The sequence below is a fragment of the Rutidosis leptorrhynchoides genome, chromosome 1, assembly GCF_046630445.1.
Source record: "Rutidosis leptorrhynchoides isolate AG116_Rl617_1_P2 chromosome 1, CSIRO_AGI_Rlap_v1, whole genome shotgun sequence".
Lineage (NCBI taxonomy): Eukaryota > Viridiplantae > Streptophyta > Magnoliopsida > Asterales > Asteraceae > Rutidosis > Rutidosis leptorrhynchoides.
The window spans coordinates 30,755,102-30,780,012 of NC_092333.1; the positions used below are offsets into that span (position 1 = coordinate 30,755,102).

Below are 24,911 nucleotides of genomic sequence, written 5' to 3' on the forward strand. Positions count from 1 at the left end.
TTTTAACGAGTCAGCTATTACCTCCTTAATTCTATCAAACAACGTTGTAAAATTACACAGGAGTAGTTTTTTTAATAATAATATATATAAGCTGTTTAAAGATTCAAAACGTAGTGCATCATCTTTTAGAGAAATGGGGACACTACACTTGATATAATCAAATTTACAAAAACATAAAGTTGAAATTCATCATTGCACGGTAAAGCTTATTGGAGTTGGTATATCCTTACGGTTTACACCACGACCTAAGGCAGCTGCAACATTAAGAAAGATTATTCGATTAACATAACATTATTCAATAGCTTAAATTCACTTACTCGATAATAACTTTATATCACTAACACAGAACTTGTGTGTTTGCGTGTTGCCGGACTTCTAAAGATGTAATATTTGATGTGTTCACGGACCTCTACTCAAGAACACTGTCCGAATGAATGTGTTCAAGAGTACCGTCAATCGAGTTCAGGTTTCCGCCCGAACGTGTGATACGTGCAAATGATGAGGGTCATTGAAATAAATGATCTACTGATGTCAAAAAATCACCGTTCAAAAAAAGATGTAATATTGGTAAACGAATAAAAACCATTTTCCCAAGTTAAAAGATGTTTGTTAATATCAAAAAATATAGAACAAAGTTAATGAAACAAAATTGTAAACTCAAATATGAGATGGTACATCAGAAGTACTAAATCAAATACGAGGTATTTGTTTCAGAAACTACAGCAAAATTTCGTTACACTAAAAGTACAGCGAAATAATTAACTCTGGAACAAAATTTTGTTACCCTAGTAGTTGGCTAAAACAAGACATAACCTAAACAAAGAAATGGATTTAACACATGAGACTTTAAATGGCATGTTTTGTTCGATGATTCATGTGAATCCCGCTACTGGGCTCACGACCCGTGCTCAACAGTTGGGCCCTATTTCATGAAACAGTGGCCGATAGATGAACGGTAAAAAGTGTGTATGGGGTTAACTGCGTCTAGCTTTTCAGACAAAGTGGTATTGGGCCTGTTGGCGGCAAAATTATACTAGTTCCACTCTGGTCCAACACCGGCAGTTTACTTGCACGCTTTTTACTACGTTTCTTCTTTTTCCTTTTACCGCCACCTTGCCTCCCACCGCCTGCAATTTGATTTATTATCCCTTCGTTTTGGCTCACACCACTTTGACTAACAGCTACGGCACTTTGACTCGCACCTCCAACACATTGACTTGTGCCGCCAACACTTTGACTCGCACGACTGACAATTATACTCACACCACCACCACTTGGAGTTGTACTGCCGCTACCTTGGCTCCCAACCCCCTCAGTTTGAATGATACCCCCTTCGTTTTGACTCACACAAACGCCACTTTGACTAACACCTCCAACACTTTGACTCACACCTACAACACTTTGACTTGCGCCACCAACCTTACGTTTTTTACCCCTTGTACACCGCTTTCTTTTTCTTTTACCACCACCACCAGTTTGACTCGCACCACCATCAATTTGGCTCCCACCAACACCACTTTGACTCACACCCCTGTCACTTACACTCAGCTCGCCACCACTTGGAGTTAAACTCGCGCTACCTTGGCTCTCGCCGCCTTCAATTTGATCGATACACCCTTCGCTTTGGCTCACATGAACGCCACTTTGACTAACACCGTCAACACTCTGACACGTGCCACCAACGCTTTGACTCGCGCCGTCATCAACATTTTGACTCACACCACTAACCTTACGCTTTTTAGACCGCTTTTTCTTCCGTTTGCCACCACTTTGGCTCCCACTACCGCCAATTTGATTCACACCACCATCAATCTGGGTCCCACAAACACCATTTTGATTCACACCGCTATCACCTATACTCAGACCAGCACCACTTGGACTTAAATTGCCTCCATCTTTACTCTCACTAGGTACAATTAGTCCACTCTGATGTTCATTACGGTTGGGCCCGCCAGAAAAATTGCCAGCCCCACGGTTAGAACCACCGCCTTGACCATGACCATCACCCAACTGTAAGCTATTGATCACTAACCTATGAGCCGCTTCACCTAACCGTTTACCAGAAATAGATCCAGGGGGGTTCTTGTGCTCATTGACTACATTACGCTGAATGGATGAATTCCTGAATTATTATAACTAATCAGATAATTCTAGTGGCAAGGCAACACAAAAAGAAAAAAGTAATTCAAACGTCTCTTGGCAAATTTGCAGTATAATCAAAAGTAGTTTTCACTTCTTTACTATACTTTTGGCCAAATAAAAAAAGTAAACTGAACCAAACATACCTTCCATTGCCCCATGGTTTACGCCCATTGTCCTCATGCCATAACTCATGTGCCGGTTTCAAATCCGTTAACATTACCGTCTGCATGAGCATATTAACATAATTTTTGTAATATTACTTAATACAATTATTATTTATGATATCGTATTAATGAAATCATTTGAGCAAGGAATAATATTAGTTTTCACCTTTTTTGGTAGTTCAACCCCTGCAGGGGGGCGAGCTATATGCAGCTGAGGATCTGGAAGCTTGTATATTGCACAACTGAAACGTGAAACAATAACAAAAACAAATAAAGTTAATCAAATACACATATACTAGAGTTTAGAAAGTTAAAAAAAATAGTGAACGAATATTTAATGATTACATGACTCGATTTCCAGTTATATCTTCCATCCCGTCAATAGGTGATCTGAAAATTCTGGGACATGGATCCCCTGCAGGAACAGACAAATATCCATTCATTCCATCACTGCAAGAAAAAATAGCTTAAATTAGGTCAAACTAGAATTGATCACGGGTCAAGATGTTGGAAAGTAAATGGGTTGAAATTGCCAAAGCTAGCGGTACAAACCTTGCTTCAGAGTTTATGGGTTCCTTGATTTCATCCCGCTCTTTTGGTGACAGTTTCTTAGTGCGTTCATCGATTGCAAATATGTACGGAGATAACTTATGTGATACAGCCACAAAAAACATATCATACATCCTGCTGTTTCTTCGTGCTTCTTCCTCCTTCAAGAAGCAAATCACAATCACGATTATGATTATGATATATTTTCCGGTTAAGAGGCCTAAACATAGGATTAGTAATATAGCATACCGTTAAAGTGTGTTCAATTTTTTCCACCTCAGCAAGAAGACGGCTTTCATCAATGAAAGGCAACTTCGCGATGCCCTATAAAAATAAGTACACATCAAAGCTTGTGACACCAGGGATTAAAGAAATATTACCATGTTAACTGCAACCTCTTCATTGATGGGTTACAACCAAACCTCTACCACCAAATTCCTTTTGGTACAATAATATCGAATATGTTTCGAGTAAATTGATTACAAGGAAGACGTTTTTGGAATAACAGTAGAAACATCTTTAAGCCCATTTTATGACGCTAGACTAGTTAAACTGAGGTTTGATCCGTCCGACCCGTTACGTGTAAAATCTAACAACTAGGTTAATATTAAACATATGCTTGATTTATTTTTTCATTAAATCTTTCATGGATACAGATTATTAAATTTTGCCAAACTGAAACAAGTTAAAAAGGGTCAAACCAACAGATAGTTACCCAAATCCTTTTTACCTATTATATTGTTCAGTTAACAAGAAAACTTAATACTATTATATTAATAATCAACGTTCTTATATATAATGAAGGTTTATAAAGATCTACCTCCTGGAAAGAGAAGTTTGCAGATCAATCCAAGCCAAAAAAATGGTTTGACCAGTATTAAAAATCTAACTGTTACCCAACCCATTTAACCAGTATGTGGAAGTTTTAACAAAAAAGTTAGCAGCTACAAATTACATGTTATGTCTAGATGGTAAATACCTAATGTGTCATGCATAGAAAATAGTATAATTTCAACACTAGTAATCTAATATATCTGTTTGAATTAAAAAAATATAATCTTTTTCAACAAAAAATAACTTTAGATGACTTTTGGCCCCCTCAACACTAGTGGCTTGTTTCTGTCTAAGCTTAGCTTTTTTATTTAATCAGTCAAAGACGTGACCTGGATAAACTTGTTTACAAGTAAATGGGTCAAAACTGCCATCACATTAAGACTGATAAACAATAAAAACTGACCTGCCATGCATACCGCTTCCCGTTCATGTCTAGGTCAAAATCTGTTGAAACAAAAACATTTATCAATAACCAACATCGAACATAAATACTCGCATGATGCATGTAAAATGCTCGTTCTTTTGCATACCCTTACTATACCTGTCGGATAAAAATCGATGATAGGCGAGTTGGGATCTGTCATCAATTTTCTGTATTGCTCTGGAAGTGCATGTGCACTGCAACAAATTCAATCAAATTAAAAAGAAAACAAATGAAGAAAATTATTAATGTAATTTATTGAATATATATATACTAATAAATTTTAATTATATATGTATAATGTATATACACACACAAAGTAGAGAACCAAACCTTGCAGCAGGGAAAACACCTAGCAACTGATTAAATGGTTTGAACGGGGAACCGAGCTCAAAGCTTATATTTAGTTGACTAAGATCCTTGAGATCAGAAGCAAACGGGGCATAATGGTAAGGATAAAACCTGGGGAGAAAATATCCACTGTTAGAATTTAGAAATAAAAGAGATGGATATAAAAAAAACATTAAAAAAAAGTAAATAAACAATGCCCAATCAAGAAGAGAAGGCACTAAACAACTCTTGAATTGAAAAATTACCACTGCCAGGAACAAACACCTTCATAGTAATAGTGCATCACCCAACATAGTCCTTCTGTATATTTCAGAACCTAAAGACAATTATATCAAATACTTTGTTACCTCACATTCACATGAAATATATAACATCACTTTTAGGTACAAGGGGTATTTCGATGTGTACTTTGAAAGCGATTACAATTACAATGATGTGTTCCTTTTATTGTTTGAGTATTTGGTAAATCTATTTTTTTAGAATTCATTTCTCGAATGACGATTAATAAACATTATTGTGCAACAAAAATAAAAAATAAAAAAAAAATGAACGATTGTTTAATGACAGTAAAAGCTTACAACATCTCTTCGTATTGCCTCAAGTTCTTCCACAGTTGTAGCTGAAAACTTCTCTTCATAATATCTTTCTTTCCACCCAGGGGCACCAAGTTGGATCTGCAAACGCAAAAGATTTAATTAATAAAATGAACACCAAAAGCTATTTCGTATAATAGTAAATGTTCCACAAGTTAAACAGAATCTGAAAAGATATATCGATAAAAGAAACATCAGAGCACATAACATATTTTATACATGTCGCCAAAAACTAAACACATAAATCATTAAATTGTCTTGTAACTTAAACCTTGTCTTCCTCCTGCTCCTCAGAGTTGAAAGCATCAGATTTGTTACGAAGTACCTCCTTCAACTTTTCTTTTAGCTCCTCTTTGTTCTCAAGAGCCTATAAAAACAGCATTTCACACCAATGAAGACCAGAATGAAACTTTATTACCATGAAATAGAGGGTGACAAACTCAATAAACTACCTATAAATGAGTAAATTGGAATCTATTTTTATCTAATATGTATATATGTATATTTTAATAGATTTAACATATTATTATTACAAGATTATAGTTTGCATAAGATATTTAACATGTTGCATACTTGAAGGATTCAAAAAGAAACTAAAAAAATAGAGAAATTATACCTCTCTTTCAAGACTAGTTTCTGCTTCCACAATAGCAGGTTCGATAGTAGCCTCAGAAGACAAACGTGCAACCTTTTTACCTCGAAACGGATTAACCAGATCCAACGACTCAGGCTCAGTCATTGGTTGAACATCGTCTCCTCTTCCTGCATGGGCCCTACCATGTTTCATCCTATCTGCTTGTTTCTGAACAAAAAATTTATAAATATTAGTGGAGGTAGGCAAAATAAGTAGGTGACGGGCTGTGGGATTGAATCACGGGCCCACACATTGAGTTTACCCCGAAAGACTTTAGAACTTTTATAAATAACTACCTTGTTAAGTATACATCAACTTAACCTCTCCTTTTACTACGGAGTATTATATTATTTATTTGACCCATTAGAGATAAAAGTTGATCCATCTTGACCTACTCATATGTCATGCGTATGGGTCAAAATAGCCACCACTAACATAAGATGAAGAAAATTAGTCAGGGTGAGAAATTTATACCACAAGCAATCGAGCTCTTTTCTGAAATATTGTATCTTCATATGATCCAACTACCTGAATAAAATGCTCTACTTTGCTAAGATCTGGCTGTTACAAGAAAAAGATAGCCTAGAGTCAACGAAACCAAAGGGTATGTTACAAACCAAATTCTGATAACAAAAAAAAATGCAAGAAAAAGATGGATATCACTACAGAATATTAGGAAATATAACTAATCACCTTTCGTGCATCAGTCAAATATCCACCCATAGCCCTAAACTCTTTCTTGTATACTGCAAACAGTAAATTTATGGCACCCTGAAAAATCATAGGACAAAAGTTACAAAGTTAACAATGTAGTAGACACAACCATACGCTTCTTCGAATCCTAATGCAAATTTGGCCAACTTTAAGTGGCAGTAAGAAAAGAAAAAAAAGGCACAAGAATGCCCTGTTTGTCCCATCAGAAATAGAACATTAATACACAATCCAAATCAACCCCTTTAATAATAATGAGTCAAAATTGCCAATTTAAGACTTTAAAGGTATAAAAATAGAAATCATGATTAATAAGATTAGAGCTGTACAGAGATAATGTAATAACACCTCACGAATTTCCAATGTAGGCATATGCGGTAGAAAATCATTTCCAACGAAAAAACATATGAATACAAAATCATCAACTATTCGCTCAATATCCATTTCACACTCAGGAATCCTCATCTCATATTCCAGGTACTCTCGAAGAGTCCAAATGTTGAGGAACTGCAAAACCATAAACAACTTATGTAATCAAGAGTGCATAGTGCATTCAAATAAATAAAATAAAAAAACAAATTGTGCACCAAGTTAGGTAGAAATGCTTCAATGTGCACTTTATAACAAACTGGCCTTGTAACCACACAGCGCCAAGTTAGGTAGTATGTGTTTTGTGTTACTTGTTCATTTACGTAAGAGATAACGGTGTGCTCGCTTATAAAGATAGAAATTTTAAGAGGTTGACTAAATTTGTTTTATATAATCAATTCATTAAACCTACATGTTTGTATCTGCAAATTTACACATATATCAATAATCAGTTTCCTACAGTAATTTACCTATTTCTCCAAATATAATATATTTATCATAAACAAACAGAAAATTAGAATACGATCACGTATCCACCCTTACCGGAACACTCGAAACTAGTTAAAAGTGTAAGCACGCAACGACCCCAAAAAACGTCTACCAAGGACTAGTTTAACTAAGTACCTGATATGGCTTCTTAAGGACTGTATCAGTGTCTCCTTTCTCATCGAACTCTCCTGCCTTTCTCTTCATTTTCCCTTTACAATTTGCTGCAATATGACCCATTTGACCACAAAGAAAACACTTATCTTCCTGTCCTGGAGTAGATAGAACCTACAAAAAGGACTCAAACATAAATAAGCAAAAACTACAACAACAAAAAATCAAGACATTTTAGGTATGTCCTTAGTAGCAACTATATAGTTATATATGTTACAATTCTAGTTGGTCTTGAAACGAAAATAAAAAAGTCATTAACCATTTACAATATTACAACTGCAATACACAATTCACCAACTCTCTTTATAAACTAATTCTTGTAACCTTACTGGTTATTTACAAAAGAGTTGTAGGAAACTCACTTCTCTAAGTATCGAAAAATGAATTTCATGGGTAGCCAAAGCCAACATTATCAGATCCGCATCCTGTAAAACAATAACATTTTATCTAAACATGATATTCAAGAAAATCAACAAAGCACAAGTAAAGAATACATTTAGAGGAGACAAATACGACATACAATGTTTTATATCTGAAGAGTCAAATGGGGTGAGTAAAAATGTAATAATTTAATGGAAACATGTCTAACAGGCTAATAATTTGCCTAACTCATATTTTTAACACTACACACTCTTAAGGCTTCTTCTGGAATTAGACTGTTGTTGGAGTCATACTAATAATTGCCAGCTAAACTATACATTTTAAAATATACTCATAGAAGTGTTTCAAGTAAGACCAGAACCAAAAACTAAGCATTATAACCCGCGATCCAACCCAGCCCATTTTGTCACCTCTAAGTGCACAGAAATGCAAATGAATTGTAAAACGAACCATACCAAACCATATAGGCAATGTCGTGTATTTGGATTAAAATTAGGTCGATTCCTTTGAAGACGAATATATGACATGATCTTATGTTCTCCTTCGCCAGGAACATTAGCATCGGAAAGAATAACCTACATATATACAAATATGATATATAAACAATAAATCAAAAATCATAATTGAGAAAGCATAAAACGTTAAGAATAGTATTAACCTTTATCGCTTTCCATCCGGGATCACTGTTTAATCTTTTGTGGATATAATATTGTAAAGCAAGTGACAAAACATCCATAAATTCGGTTCCTGGAGTGATAACATTAGAATCAAAAGTTTGTGAAGTCTGCTTTGGAGGAAGCTTTCTGCCTTCCTTTTCAAATTCTTCCCTCAGCTTTTCTTCTTCAGCTGCCTAATAATCATGTCATATTATTCAAACCAAACTGAAGTCAAATATTGAAGGTGGCAAAATGGGCAGCTTGGGTAACAGTTCAAAAGAAACATGTGTTTGGTATATAACGGGTTGACCTATAAATATTCTTTTCCATTTTCTATAAATACTTAATGCCTTAACTATGGTCACAAAAACTACATATATACAACAACAACCTAACTCTGCAAGATAAAAAGACTTGGGAAAAGAAAGGCATAAAAAGGCTGTAAGCACACTTTGGGTAGCTTTTAACCTATTTGACCTGCTCGGCCTTTCCAAATTTTCCCTTTTGGCTGAGTTAACTGATTTTGACCCATTTAATCAATTAATATTATCAACAAGGCCAAAAAGTGTCCAACTTGCCAAACATTTTTAAATCATCCGTAGTTGTCTCAAGAATTTACAACCACTTAACTTTCACAAACAAAGAATGAGATCAATTTGTATTTTCTGTAACCATATTTGATATATTAGACACGTTTTAACCTACTAGCCTCCTATTTAGTCATCTATATATGATAGAAAAGGTACACACCGCATCAGCTGCATCTTTGGCTGCTCGAAAACGCCTAGACCGTTGTTGATTCATTTTTGCTCTTGGAGCAACACCATCTAATACATATAAGAAGGTAAGCGATAGATATTCATTCGCGAGTAACTCAAAGTAGAATTACATATGATAATTACCGATAGCCATGTAAAGCAGTTTCCGTGGTCGCACCATCACAAAAAGGCGGTCAATATAGTCAAACACACATTGAAACACCTCATTAAAAGAGGTTGGGGAAGGCTGCAAGCACAGATAAATGTAAATAATCAGTCACATAACCATAATTACAGATGTTTCTACTTGTCTCGACGAGTCCAAATAAAATCTTGAAAAATGAGTTCGTAAAGTCATTATGGCATGATTCATCATACAGTTGTCTAGAAAATATGACATTGTGTATAATTTTACCCATTTCATATCGTTCATTCAAAAGTATTTTCAAACAACTTATTTTCATTCAGAACCAAGCTTATTCAGACTCCCAATCATTCATATTATGAACCATTCAGCCCTAAATCTTTCAATTTTATCAAACGCACCCTTAACTTTTTTTACCACCACAAGCATGACCTTTTTTATCAAATGTTTTTATTCCTAACAAGAAAAAAACTTATATACCTCGAATTGACCAGAATAATCAGTATTTATTCCAAATGTGTTTACTTTGTAACCTAATTAACCCTAATTATCCACGTTACAGCATACATCTCCAATCAAGCAATTACACGATAAATTGAAAAAATCAAAAATATATTATCTATTCGAAATTCATTACCCGGTCTTCAGGATGGAAACAAGGGTGAATAATGCCATTCATATCGAGATACAAGTTATCGTACTCGATTTTATTAGGGTTAGGTTTACTTGTATCAACAGGGATTTTAACGCCGTTTATTTCAACGGGTTCTTCTTCAATAACATCTAAAATTACCATCGGATACTTCTCGGCTAACCACCGATAGAACGCCGGTACACCCATCGGATATCAGGTTTTATGTAAAAAAAGAAATAAAAGAACAGCAGTGGAGAAAATATATATATGTGAGAATGCGGGAAAGGAAATTGATGCAGATATTAGGGTTACACAAATTTTAAAGGAGCGTGATTTCTTTTAACTTTTTTTTTTACGTGTAAAATAAAGGGAAAATAAGCTGACTTTTTTTTAAAAAATAATTACATTTACTTAAGAGGACTTAACCCATACTCCATGCATGTGAGTTTGCCGCGCCGGAACTAGGATTTTTTTACCAGGAGCAAAAAAAAAAAAAAAAATCGTAGCAATTTTTTTGACAAATATAGAGAGGGGGGAATCGAAGGTTTTGGGCAAATTATGAAGGCTTTTGGGCAAAAGTTGAAGGTTTTTGAGCAAAATTTGAAAATTTTAGGACAAAAGTTGGAGAATTTTGAGAAAAATTCAAAAGTTTTGAGGTAAAATATGTAGGCTTTGGGACAAAATATGTTGGTTTTGGGGAAAAAAAATCCACCGGAGGCAAAATCGAAAAACACAAAATTTTAACACTGAAAAAAATATTCACTGAAAGCAGGTGCCCCTACCCCATGTATTTTCGCCACTTGAGATTGGGTATGTTGTTGTTGTGTTACAAGGACTTAATAACCTAACTTTTTCAAGTGATCTCAGGTTATTTGATATGTGATGATTTAATTATGATTTTTGTTAAAAATGTGTTATTATAGATGAGTTTAAATATGAAAACTAATATTACTTAAATTTATAGAATTTTTGACAACTTTTTTAGGTCAACATAATTTTGTATGTCAATTCCATATGTCTTTGGAGTTTCTAAAAAAAGATATAAGTTTTCTATGTAATCTATGATTTTATACGAATTTTTCTTTATCGGAAGGTCAAACTAAAACTATGACCACTGCTTATTGTTTGGTTTTCTAAAGATAACTACTTTGAATTAGAATGCAAGGCTATATGGGTTTGAAAGTTATATAAAGGTCTACATTTATGATAAATATGTTCAAGATATATGTTTTTATGACTAAATTTTAAACAAATGAAGTATAGTGTTTCGAAAAGACCGCTTTCTAAAAGGTTATTTAAAGGAAAATTCAAACATACGATATGTTAGCTAAACCTGAGTACTTAGATGTTTGTGTCGACCTATACATATTCAGTTCATGTTGGATAAACTTTGACCGAATCTATCGCTCTAGGTTGGGTCACTCGTTTACACTAGTATCTGTGTATTTTATTGTTGCGCACTCTTAGCCCAGTATAGGTTATTTACGAGATACTAAGCGTCATTCCTATTGCTGGATCTACTGAGTTTGACAACTTCACCCGTGCTAGTTGTGTTACAAACTACAACAACAAGTTCAAAAACTAATTACCTAATAACTGAAATAACCAAGGTAAAAGTGTTCATCATTTAGCTTGCATAAGTTCTAGAGTAATTTGATCTCGAAGATTAACCATATATCGAAGATTTCCTCCAATTCTATTTGGATGAACTTCCTCATTTTCATCATCTTCATATACACCCTAATGACGTTGTATATGATCATTATCAAGTTGGACATTGGGTTGGTCATCTATTGAAAGAGAAGAAAAACTTTGTCACTTAAACCATCTTTGAGGTTATGAGAACCATTTCTAATTTACTTTTGAGTTAGATCTAAATTAAACCTTTCCATAAAGATTATTGTTAATTGTTAATGTAGTCCAATACTCCTTTTGTAAACTATCTCCCCTTCTATTATACTTACTGCACATAACTATGCCATCAATTTCATCAAAATCAACTACAACTTCTACTACACTTACTACACATAACTATACACATAGGCTATGTTTAGCGACGAGCTTATTGAAGTTTTTGGAGCTTTTAGCTTTTATTGAAAAGCTCAAATTTAATAAAAGATTTGTTTGGTTATGGGAGCTTAAAGCTTTTAGTCAGGGAGAAAAAACTAAGTTAAAAGTTACTAGAAGTACCGTTTAACTTTTAGTTTTTTTTTTTTTTTTTTTTTTTTTGTCATTTTACTTTTTATTTAAGAGATTTAGCTACTTTGTCAAACACTAAAATATATTTAAAAAGTTAAAAGTTATCAGCTAAAAGCTAAAAGCTACCAGATATTAGATACCAGATAGTTTTGCCAAACATACCCATAATCCAGCCGCCACAATACCAAGTAACTCTGAAGAGCCTCGGTGTCAGAAAGAGCTCGGGAGAGGCGGAACAATATATCCCAAACCACCATATCCTAACACATAACAAGAACGACGGTGGGAAGGCTATAGCCGCCGTAATGAACTACTGACCACGAAAAAAGGAAGACACGAAACGATCAGAAATAAACATGGCGTAAAAAACCATAAACAAAAAGAAACCGAAACGAGAACGAAGAACAGAGAAGGGAAAACAAAAAAAAAATACCGAAAAGAGATTGCAGAAGCTAGGAGAAAAAATTCGGCAAGAAAAGGGGTTCCGGTGGACCATTGGTGAGCTGTTGGTGGCCGGAGGAAAGGAGCTGCGACGGAGAGCTACCGAACGACGAAGGAGGTCCACAAAAAGAGGCTAGGGTTTTGTTACGGAGGTGATTTATGTTGTTAATTTCTCGTGACTAGGTTGTATTCATTTCGGTTTTCGAAAATTATCTTTCCAATATTATTGACTTGTTTTGTGCATGTGAATTTTCTTTTGAAATTAATCGTCTACTAAAAAGTATGCCTGGCAAACGGGTCAGGTTGGGTCGGTTTGGGTAACGGGTCAAAATGGTTTTGGGTCGAAATGGGTCATGGGTCAAACGGGTAAAAATTTTAAACAGGTCCAAACGGGTCAGGTTGGGTTGGTTTGGGTAACAGGTCAAATAGGTCATAAGTTAGCAGGTCAAATGGGTTAAACAAGTCAAATGGGTCAAACGGGTCAGGTCAGGTCGAGACCAATTTTTTTTTGTTTTTTTTTTGTTTTTTTTGCTAGAAGTTTTTAAAATTCATGAAACAACTTTATTACTGCATTTAAAATTTTTTGAATTGAGGTTTACCAAATGCTACTTTATATTGTTATATATTTATGAAGCTTATTTAGAACAACTTTATCCTCATTGAGGTTTACCATCAGTATAAGCTTTAATGCTACTTTAAACAACCAAATATAATTAAAATAACCTAATATAGCATATTTCAAAAGAAGTAATCTGTTCTCACATGTTTCAAAAGAAGTCTAACAAAACATGTTTTAAAAGCAAAAATAGATATAAACAAACATAAAATCAAGTTTAATAGATAAATAACAAAAGATCGATGCTTCGATATCAACGAGATAGGATCAACGCTTCCATATCATGCTACTTTAAACAGTTCTGACCAATCTATAATGCTACTTCAAACAACCGGGATCAACGCTTCAATATCCTCAACTAGATCTTCTTCTTCTACTTCGTCTTCATCTATAAATAACAGAAACGATTTGAATTAATAAATGAAGATTAATGGATAGAAAATTTTTAAATATATTAGTTTACTACCTTCAAAATCGAACTCGAACAACCAATCGTGAGTGCATAACAAAGCTTCAGCATTTTTCGACTTTAACGAACTTCTACATTTACTTATGATTTGACCGCCAATGCTAAAAGATGACTCGGAAGCAACAGTAGTGATTGGGATGCTCAATATGTCACGAGCCATAAGAGCCAACTGTGGATACCTCCCTTGATTATTTCTCCAATAGTGTAAAATATCAATATCTTCGTCTCTGTCAAGTAAAGCCTCAGCTAAGTATTGCTCCAGTTGAGATTTTTCATTCTCTTGTTCGCTAAATCTACTTTGATATGAATCAAATCCATCCAAATCATCACCCTTACCGGCTTTTGAGCTTCTTCTTCCTAAATTCGAACCACGCACCATGTTAGAACACAACTCATACTCCTTATATAATCTCTTTAAACCGTTTACAACATTGTCCACTTTTTCTTTTAGGTCCATATCATGGATGCCAAGTTTATCATAACAATACTCCACGATCTTCACCTTATACCGTGGATCCAAGATAATCGCAAAAGACAATATCATACTATAATTCTCCCAATACTTTTCGAATTTCGATTTCATCTCAAAAGCCATCTCACTTATAATTGGATCAGGATTTGTCATCTCTTCTTGAATACGACGTTGAATTTTCCACACATTATGAAAATACAAGTTAGAGGTCGGATAATTACTCCCGGAAAACAATGTTGTGATGACGTAAAATGGTTCCAAGAACTCTTTGATTGCTTCAATTCTCGTCCACTCCTCTTGTGTTGGACATGTTTTGAAGTCCTTATCTACTAGTTGCAACCGCTCATAAGCCCGACGATAGACTAACGCACAATCAAGCATTAAATATGTAGAATTCCATCTTGTAACTACGTCTTGACGCACATGTCTACCACACCGTAATGAAAGATGTTCAATGCATTCGGCAAACTTAAATTTTCTAGTCGCGCTTCCTCTAACATATTTAACCGAATCTCGAACTTTTTCAGTGGCACTCTGAATAACTTTCAATCCCGACTGAACAATCAGATTCAACACATGTGCTCCACAACGTATGTGCATGAAGTCACCGCCACAAACCAACCCGTCATTTAATGCCAAATGACCCTTCAATGAATCAATCAAACTAGTATTGTACGATGCGTTGTCCAACGTAATTGTGAAAACTTTTTTCTCAATACCCCACTCTTTTAAAAAGTTAACCATATTCTCTGCTAATAAGGTACCACTATGCGAAGGGGGTATAAATCGAAAATTCAACACCTTTTTCCTTAAAGTCCAACTTTCGTCCACATAATGAGCAGTCAACGACATGTAACCATCGGATGTAATTGAAGTCCACAAATCTGATGTAAAACATATTCTACTAGCTATGCCCTCCAACTTGCGTTTAAGAATCGCTTTTTCCCTCTCAAAAATCTTCAGAACATCATCCTTTGCTGTGTTTCTTGTTATCGTCTTTGTATCCGGATATAAAAATCTATGTAAATCTCGTGTTGCCTCGTGTTCAACATACCGAAATGGATAGCCATGTTTAATAATTGAAATTGCCACTTTTTCTCTGTAGACCGATTGATCTAAATGTATACGCTTTTGTAGTGGACCAGAATCATCCAGCTTAAAACATTTAGAAATATGACGTTTCATATTAGTAGTTCCATGCTCGGTCTTAAACAACAACCCACAACCTGTAGTGACCCGAACTTTTCCATGTTTATATATATTAATTGAGATTGATATTTACATGATTAAATGTTTCCAACATGTTAAGCAATCAAACTTGTTAAGACTTGATTAATTGAAATATGTTTCATATAGACAATTGACCACCCAAGTTGATCGGTGATTCACAAACGTTAAAACTTGTAAAAACTATATGATGACATATATATGCATATATATATATATATATATATATATATATATATATATATATATATATATATATATATATATATATAGTTAACATGATACTATGATAAGAAAACATATCATAAAGTATATTAACAATGAACTACATATGTAAAAACAAGACTACTAACTTAATGATTTTTAAACGAGACATATATGTAACGATTATCGTTGTAAAGACATTTAATGTATATATATCATATTAAGAGATATTCATACATGATAATATCATGATAATATAATAATTTAAAATCTCATTTGATATTATAAACATTGGGTTAACAACATTTAACAAGATCGTTAACCTAAAGGTTTCAAAACAACACTTACATGTAACGACTAACGATGACTTAACGACTCAGTTAAAATGTATATACATGTAGTGTTTTAATATGTATTTATACACTTTTGAAAGACTTCAATACACTTATCAAAATACTTATACTTAACAAAAATGCTTACAATTACATCCTCGTTCAGTTTCATCAACAATTATACTCGTATGCACCCGTATTCGTACTCGTACAATACACAGCTTTTAGATGTATGTACTATTGGTATATACACTCCAATGATCAGCTATTAGCAGCCCATGTGAGTCACCTAACACATGTGGGAACCATCATTTGGCAACTAGCATGAAATATCTCATAAAATTACAAAAATATGAGTAATCATTCATGACTTATTTACATGAAAACAAAATTACATATCCTTTATATCTAATCCATACACCAACGACCAAAAACACCTACAAACACTTTCATTCTTCAATTTTCTTCATCTAATTGATCTCTCTCAAGTTCTATCTTCAAGTTCTAAGTGTTCTTCATATATTCTACAAGTTCTAGTTACATAAAATCAAGAATACTTTCAAGTTTGCTAGCTCACTTCCAATCTTGTAAGGTGATCATCCAACCTCAAGAAATCTTTGTTTCTTACAGTAGGTTATCATTCTAATACAAGGTAATAATCATATTCAAACTTTTGTTCAATTTCTATAACTATAACAATCTTATTTCAAGTGATGATCTTACTTGAACTTGTTTTCGTGTCATGATTCTGCGTCAAGAACTTCGAGCCATCCAAGGATCCGTTGAAGCTAGATCCATTTTTCTCTTTTCCAGTAGGTTTATCCAAGGAAATTAAGGTAGTAATGATGTTCATAACATCATTCGATTCATACATATAAAGCTATCTTATTCGAAGGTTTAAACTTGTAATCACTAGAACATAGTTTAGTTAATTCTAAACTTGTTCGCAAACAAAAGTTAATCCTTCTAACTTGACTTTTAAAATCAACTAAACTCATGTTCTATATCTATATGATATGCTAACTTAATGATTTAAAACCTGGAGACACGAAAAACACCGTAAAACCGGATTTACGCCGTTGTAGTAACACCGCGGGCTGTTTTGGGTTAGTTAATTAAAAACTATGATAAACTTTGATTTAAAAGTTGTTATTCTGAGAAAATGATTTTTATTATGAACATGAAACTATATCCAAAAATTATGGTTAAACTCAAAGTGGAAGTATGTTTTCTAAAATGGTCATCTAGACGTCGTTCTTTCGACTGAAATGACTACCTTTACAAAAATGACTTGTAACTTATTTTTCTGACTATAAACCTATACTTTTTCTGTTTAGATTCATAAAATAGAGTTCAATATGAAACCATAGCAATTTGATTCACTCAAAACGGATTTAAAATGAAGAAGTTATGGGTAAAACAAGATTGGATAATTTTTCTCATTTTAGCTACGTGAAAATTGGTAACAAATCTATTCCAACCATAACTTAATCAACTTGTATTGTATATTATGTAATCTTGAGATACCATAGACACGTATACAATGTTTCGACCTATCATATCGACACATCTATATATATTTCGGAACAACCATAGACACTCTATATGTGAATGTTGGAGTTAGCTATACAGGGTTGAGGTTGATTCCAAAATATATATAGTTTGAGTTGTGATCAATACTGAGATACATATACACTGGGTCGTGGATTTATTCAAGATAATACTTATCGATTTATTTCTGTACATCTAACTGTGGACAACTAGTTGTAGGTTACTAACGAGGACAGCTGACTTAATAAACTTAAAACATCAAAATATATTAAAAGTGTTGTAAATATATTTTGAACATACTTTGATATATATGTATATATTGTTATAGGTTCGTGAATCAACCAGTGGCCAAGTCTTACTTCCCGACGAAGTAAAAATCTGTGAAAGTGAGTTATAGTCCCACTTTTAAAATCTAATATTTTTGGGATGAGAATACATGCAGGTTTTATAAATGATTTACAAAATAGACACGAGTACGTGAAACTACATTCTATGGTTGAATTATCGAAATCGAATATGCCCCTTTTTATTAAGTCTGGTAATCTAAGAATTAGGGAACAGACACCCTAATTGACGCGAATCCTAAAGATAGATCTATTGGGCCTAACAAACCCCATCCAAAGTACCGGATGCTTTAGTACTTCGAAATTTATATCATATCCGAAGGGTGTCCCGGAATGATGGGGATATTCTTATATATGCATCTTGTTAATGTTGGTTACCAGGTGTTCACCATATGAATGATTTTTATCTCTATGTATGGGATGTGTATTGAAATATGAAATCTTGTGGTCTATTATTATGATTTGATATATATAGGTTAAACCTATAACTCACCAACATTTTTGTTGACGTTTTAAGCATGTTTATTCTCAGGTGATTATTAAGAGCTTCCGCTGTCGCATACTTAAATAAGGACGAGATTTGGAGTCCATGCTTGTATGATATTGTGTAAAAACTGCATTCAAGAAACTTATTTTATTGTAACATATTTGTATTGTAAACCATTATGTAATGGTCGTGTGTAAACAGGATATTTTAGATTATCATTATTTGATAATCTACGTAAAGCTTTTTAAACCTTTATTGATGAAATAAAGGTTATGGTTTGTTTTAAAATGAATGCAGTCTTTGAAAAACGTCTCATATAGAGGTCAAAACCTCGCAACGAAATCAATTAATATGGAACATTTTTAATCAATAAGAACGGGACATTTCAGTTGGTATCAGAGCATTGGTCTTAGAGAACCAGAATTTTGCATTAGTGTGTCTTATCGAGTTTGTTAGGATGCATTAGTGAGTCTGGACTTCGACCGTGTTTACTTGAAAAATGATTGCTTAACAAATTTTGTTGGAAACTATATATTTTTAACATGTGAATATTATGTGATATATTAATCTCTTAACGCGTTTGATATTATGTGATAGATGTCTACCTCTAGAACAAGTCCCATTGACTCACCTAATAATAATGAAGAGTCAAATGTAAATTGGAATGATTCGTGGACTGATTCACAAGTTCCCGAAGAGGAACCGGAAGAAGAGTCGGAACCGGAAGAAGAATCGGAACCGGAAAAAGAATCGGAACCAGATGAAGAAATAGAACCGGTGGGGGAAATAATAAAACGGTTAAGTAAAATAAAATCCTCAACCAACCGACCAAGGTTAATTATGGTCAATGGTGTTTCCGCCAAGGAAGCAAAATATTGGGAGGATTACCAATTCTCCAATGAATCGGATTCCGACGAGAATTCCGATGATGTTATAGAAATTACCCCAACTGAATTTAAAAAGGCAAAAGAAAATAATAAGGGAAATGGCATAAAAATAGAGAAATCTAATTCCAACCCCGATGAACTTTATATGTATCGTCAACCCCCGAAGTCCTTAAGTTGTAACAATGACCCGGGAACCTCTAAACCACCAGGTTTTTCTAAACCAATGTGGAAAATTACGGCTCGTATTAGGGGAACATCATATATCCCTAGAAACTTGGCAAAACGAACCAAAACCGAAGAAGAAGAAACAAGCGAGTCGGAATAAGATAGTTGTATTCGTGTGGTGTAATATATGTAATATAGTGTGCTTATGCTTTATGATATATGTAAAAATTGCTTGTATTAATAAGTATTTTTTTATGAATTTAACTCTTGTCTATTTTACAGTATAAAAACACAAAATGGATAGACAACCCAATATTTTAAGAGACCTACCCGGAGACATGATTGATGAAATCTTGTCTAGAGTCGGTCAGAATTCTTCGGCACAACTATTTAAGGCGAGATCAGTTTGTAAGACATTCGAAGAACGTTCCAAGAATGCCTTGGTTTATAAAAGGCTTTCGTTCGAAAGATGGGGGATATCACATTGGGAAATCCATAAGTTACGATGTGTTTACTTTGACGCATATATTGCTGGGAACCCAAATGCTATTTTACGCAATGGGTTAAGAAATTATTTTGACTCAATATATCCGAATATTGGACTTCGTGATTTAGAAAAAGCGGCTAACATGTAACATAAAGAAGCATGTTATGCTTACGGATTAGTAATGTTCGCTTCTCACCAAAGTGAGAACAAAAACATCGGGCTACAACTATTAAACAAAACGTTCCCACAAGTGACGGAGTCGGTAATTGGGGTAAGAAATGAGGTTTTTAGATTGTTACGGGACTGTTGGACATTACGTAACCCTCGTCCCTTTGACGACGTTACAACACGCTGTCTTATCAATGGCCATAATGGTTATGTTCCACAAGACCAAGGATGGGAAGTAGTCCTAGTAAAACCAGAATGCATGACTTGTTTCTGGACGTATGAATTACGTGTCTTTATTGCCTTTGCTGAACGACTTGTGTACTAGCTAGAATTATCTTCACAACTATCTTGTATCAAAGTTATTGTGTGCTATATTTCATGCTTTATGTAAAATAAGCGGTATTGTAAGTTTGTAAAATATTGTATAAAAGTTTGAACGCGAAATATTATTATAATCAGTTTTTCATATAGAATTGTAGTAGTTGAATTGTATATTAGCTACTAAGTATGAACTTAACGGGTAGGTACTACCCGAATTTAAACTTATAAAACGCTAATATGAAGAAAAAGCTTTTATAAATGAGTTCATATTATGCTAAGAAATACTATTAACTACTCTTAATATTCTGTATAATTAACTTGTTCCATTTGACTATTTTGAAGGAAATGGCACCGACTACTCGACACACCGTGAATATGAATGAAGAGGAATTCCGTACTTTTCTAGCTTCAAACATAGCCGCAGTACAGGCTGCGCTACATACCAACAATAACCTTGGATCTAGCAGTACAGGAAATCGTGTAGGATGCACCTACAAAGAATTCACTGCCTGCAAACCTTTGGAATTTGATGGAACCGAAGGACCGATCGGATTGAAACGGTGGACCGAGAAGGTCGAATCGGTGTTTGCCATAAGTAAGTGTACTGAAGAGGACAAAGTAAAGTACGCTACGCATACCTTCACAGGTTCTGCGTTAACATGGTGGAATACCTATCTAGAGCAAGTGGGACAAGACGATGCGTACGCACTACCGTGGTCAGCATTCAAGCACTTGATGAACGAGAAGTACCGTCCCAGAACTGAGGTCAATAAGCTCAAGACAGAACTTAGAGGGTTACGAACCCAAGGATTTGATATTACCACGTACGAAAGACGATTCACAGAATTGTGCCTATTGTGTCCGGGAGCATTCGAAGATGAGGAAGAGAAGATCGACGCGTTTGTGAAAGGATTACCGGAAAGAATCCAAGAAGATATAAGTTCACACGAGCCCGCCTCCATACAACAGGCATGTAGAATGGCTCACAAACTAGTGAACCAGATTGAAGAAAGAATTAAAGAACAGACTGCTGAAGAGACCAATGTGAAGCAAGTCAAAAGAAAGTGGGAGGAAAACGGTGATAAGAATCACCAATACAACAACAACAGCAATTACAACAATAATCGCAACAATTATCCCAGCAATCGCAACATCAATCGCAACTACAACAAACGGCCCAACAACAACAACAACAACAACAACAACAGCAACTACAACAATCATCCCAACAACAATAATAACCGCAACAACAACAACAATCAGAAGCAGCTATGCCAAAGGTGTGAAAAGTATCACTCGGGGTTCTGCACCAAATTTTGCAACAAGTGTAAAAGAAATGGTCATAGCGCAGCGAAGTGTGAGGTCTATGGACCAGGGGTTAATAGAACGAAAGGAACAAATGGTGTCGGAACGAGTAATGGCGGAGCAAGTAGTGTCGGAGCAAGTTATGCCAATGTAGTTTGTTATAAATATGGAAAACCGGGCCACATCATTAGAAATTGCCCGAACCAGGAGAACACGAATGGACAAGGCCGCGGAAGAGTTTTCAATATTAATGCGGCAGAGGCACAGGAAGACCCGGAGCTTGTTACGGGTACGTTTCTTATTGACAATAAATCTGCTTACGTTTTATTTGATTCGGGTGCGGATAGAAGCTATATGAGTAGAGATTTTTGTGCTAAATTAAGTTGTCCATTGACGCCTTTGGATAGTAAATTTTTACTCGAATTAGCAAATGGTAAATTAATTTCAGCAGATAATATATGTCGGAATCGAGAAATTAAACTGGTTAGCGAAACATTTAAGATTGATTTGATACCAGTAGAGTTAGGGAGTTTTGATGTGATAATCGGTATGGACTGGTTGAAAGAAGTGAAAGCAGAGATCGTTTGTTACAAAAATGCAATTCGCATTATACGAGAAAAAGGAAAACCCTTAATGGTGTACGGAGAAAAGGGCAACACGAAGCTACATCTTATTAGTAATTTGAAGGCACAAAAACTAATAAGAAAAGGTTGCTATGCTGTTCTAGCACACGTCGAGAAAGTACAAACTGAAGAAAAGAGCATCAATGATGTTCCCATTGCAAAAGAATTTCCCGATGTATTTCCGAAAGAATTACCGGGATTACCCCCACATCGATCCGTTGAATTTCAAATAGATCTTGTACCAGGAGCTGCACCAATAGCTCGTGCTCCTTACAGACTCGCACCCAGCGAGATGAAAGAACTACAAAGCCAATTACAAGAACTTTTAGAGCGTGGTTTCATTCGACCAAGCACATCACCATGGGGAGCTCCTGTTTTGTTTGTCAAGAAGAAAGATGGTACATTCAGGTTGTGTATCGACTACCGAGAGTTGAACAAACTTACCATCAAGAACCGCTACCCACTACCGAGAATCGACGATTTATTTGATCAACTACAAGGCTCGTCTGTTTATTCAAAGATTGACTTACGTTCCGGGTATCATCAAATGCGGGTGAAAGAAGATGATATTCCAAAGACTGCTTTCAGAACACGTTACGGTCATTATGAGTTTATGGTCATGCCCTTTGGTTTAACTAATGCACCAGCTGTGTTCATGGACCTTATGAACCGAGTGTGTGGACCATACCTTGACAAGTTTGTTATTGTTTTCATTGATGACATACTTATTTACTCAAAGAATGACCAAGAACACGGTGAACATTTGAGAAAGGTGTTAGAAGTATTGAGGAAGGAAGAATTGTACGCTAAGTTTTCAAAGTGTGCATTTTGGTTGGAAGAAGTTCAATTCCTCGGTCACATAGTGAACAAAGAAGGTATTAAGATGGATCCGGCAAAGATAGAAACTGTTGAAAAGTGGGAAACCCCGAAAACTCCGAAACACATACGCCAGTTTTTAGGACTAGCTGGTTACTACATAAGGTTCATCCAAGACTTTTCCAGAATAGCAAAACCCTTAACTGCATTAACGCATAAAGGGAATAAATTTGAATGGAATGATGAACAAGAGAAAGCGTTTCAGTTATTGAAGAAAAAGCTAACTACGGCACCTATATTGTCATTGCCTGAAGGGAATGATGATTTTGTGATTTATTGTGACGCATCAAAGCAAGGTCTCGGTTGTGTATTAATGCAATGAACGAAGGTGATTGCTTATGCGTCTAGACAATTGAAGATTCACGAACAAAATTATACAACGCATGATTTGGAATTAGGCGCAGTTGTTTTTGCATTAAAGACTTGGAGGCACTACTTATATGGGGTCAAAAGTATTATATATACCGACCACAAAAGTCTTCAACACATATTGAAAGGACCCGTTCATATACATTATAAACGATTCACAATAGTTGATTACATCGCGAGGTATTTGACCTCTATATGATACGTTTTACAAACATTGCATTCGTTTTTAAAAGACAAACTTTCTTTACATCAAAAATTGACGGCATGCATACCATTTCATATTACATCCAACTATAATTGACTTAATATTAATCTTGATGAACTCAACGACTCGAATGCAACGTCTTTCAAAGTATGTCATGAATGACTCCAGGTAATATCCTTAAAATGAGCTAATGCACAGCGGAAGATTTCTTTAATACCTGAGAATAAACATGCTTAAAAGTGTCAACCAAAAGGTTGGTGAGTTCATAGGTTTATCATATCAATCATTTCAATATATTAATAGACCACAAGATTTTCGTTTATAAATATATGTACACTCGCAAGTGTATAAAAGTATTCTATAAGTTGTAGGCACCCGGTAACAAGCCTTAACATTCATGTTTTACCCTCTGAAGTACACCAGATCAGGTGTGTTTAATATAACCTCGAAGTACTAAAGCATCCCATAGTCAGGATGGGGTTTGTCAGGCCCAATAGATCTATCTTTAGGATTCGCGCCTACCGTACATAGACAAGTAGTTTAATGTTACCAAGCTAAGGGTATATTTCTGGTTTAAACCCACGTAGAATTAGTTTTAGTACTTGTGTCTATTTCGTAAAACATTTATAAAACAGCGCATGTATTCTCAACCCAAAAATATATATTCCAAAAGCAATTAAAAAGGGAGCAAATGAAACTCACAATACTGTATTTCGTAGCAATTATGTATATGACGGCACTGAACAAGTGCAGGGTTTGTCTCGGATTCATGAACCTATATTAAGTATATATATATTTATATGTTGGTCAATATCTGTCTAACAATTTTGGTCAGGTCGTAGTGTATCACAATCCTAATGCTCGAGACCGACATGCAAAAGTCAACAAAAGTCAACTTGACCCAAAATGACTTCCAAAATCTATACATGTTTATTATATAACTTATATATAGTCGTTTTATATATTTAAATATATTTATCAGATCTTATTATACTAAATAATACAAGTCATTTATTAATACATAAAAATTTATATTTAAATTCATATATGATAAAAATATACTTTTATATATCTCAAGTAATAAAATTTATAAAATTCACTTAATATCATAAAAATATAGTGGTATGTATTATTAATGTAATTATATTACGTGTGGTAAAA

The 24,911-nt window shown here is 34.6% G+C and overlaps 3 protein-coding genes across 3 annotated transcripts in view; all 3 read right to left on the minus strand.

Annotated features, from left to right (window-relative positions):
- The window catches only part of LOC139854631 (uncharacterized), a 221,381-nt gene that overhangs the window by 154,143 nt on the left and 42,327 nt on the right, over nucleotides 1-24,911 (minus strand). The window lies entirely within an intron of this gene.
- Nucleotides 674-10,257, minus strand: LOC139858372 (5'-3' exoribonuclease 3-like). The gene is made up of 23 exons (XM_071847226.1): nucleotides 10,006-10,257; nucleotides 9,368-9,470; nucleotides 9,216-9,292; nucleotides 8,468-8,659; nucleotides 8,265-8,384; nucleotides 7,791-7,853; nucleotides 7,393-7,542; nucleotides 6,748-6,906; nucleotides 6,382-6,459; nucleotides 6,163-6,249; nucleotides 5,671-5,856; nucleotides 5,326-5,421; nucleotides 5,040-5,135; nucleotides 4,707-4,777; nucleotides 4,444-4,572; nucleotides 4,231-4,307; nucleotides 4,093-4,133; nucleotides 3,105-3,179; nucleotides 2,859-3,016; nucleotides 2,652-2,756; nucleotides 2,473-2,548; nucleotides 2,286-2,365; nucleotides 674-2,122 (listed from the first exon to the last, which is right to left on the minus strand). The coding sequence occupies exons 1-23, from the start codon at nucleotides 10,207-10,209 to the stop codon at nucleotides 985-987; spliced, it is 3,561 nt and encodes a 1,186-aa protein (XP_071703327.1). The 5' UTR covers nucleotides 10,210-10,257; the 3' UTR covers nucleotides 674-984.
- Nucleotides 13,523-14,186, minus strand: LOC139858380 (zinc finger BED domain-containing protein DAYSLEEPER-like). Its single transcript, XM_071847239.1, has 2 exons — nucleotides 13,725-14,186; nucleotides 13,523-13,646 (listed from the first exon to the last, which is right to left on the minus strand). Exons 1-2 carry the CDS (start codon nucleotides 14,182-14,184, stop codon nucleotides 13,582-13,584), a joined length of 525 nt encoding a protein of 174 aa, XP_071703340.1. The 5' UTR covers nucleotides 14,185-14,186; the 3' UTR covers nucleotides 13,523-13,581.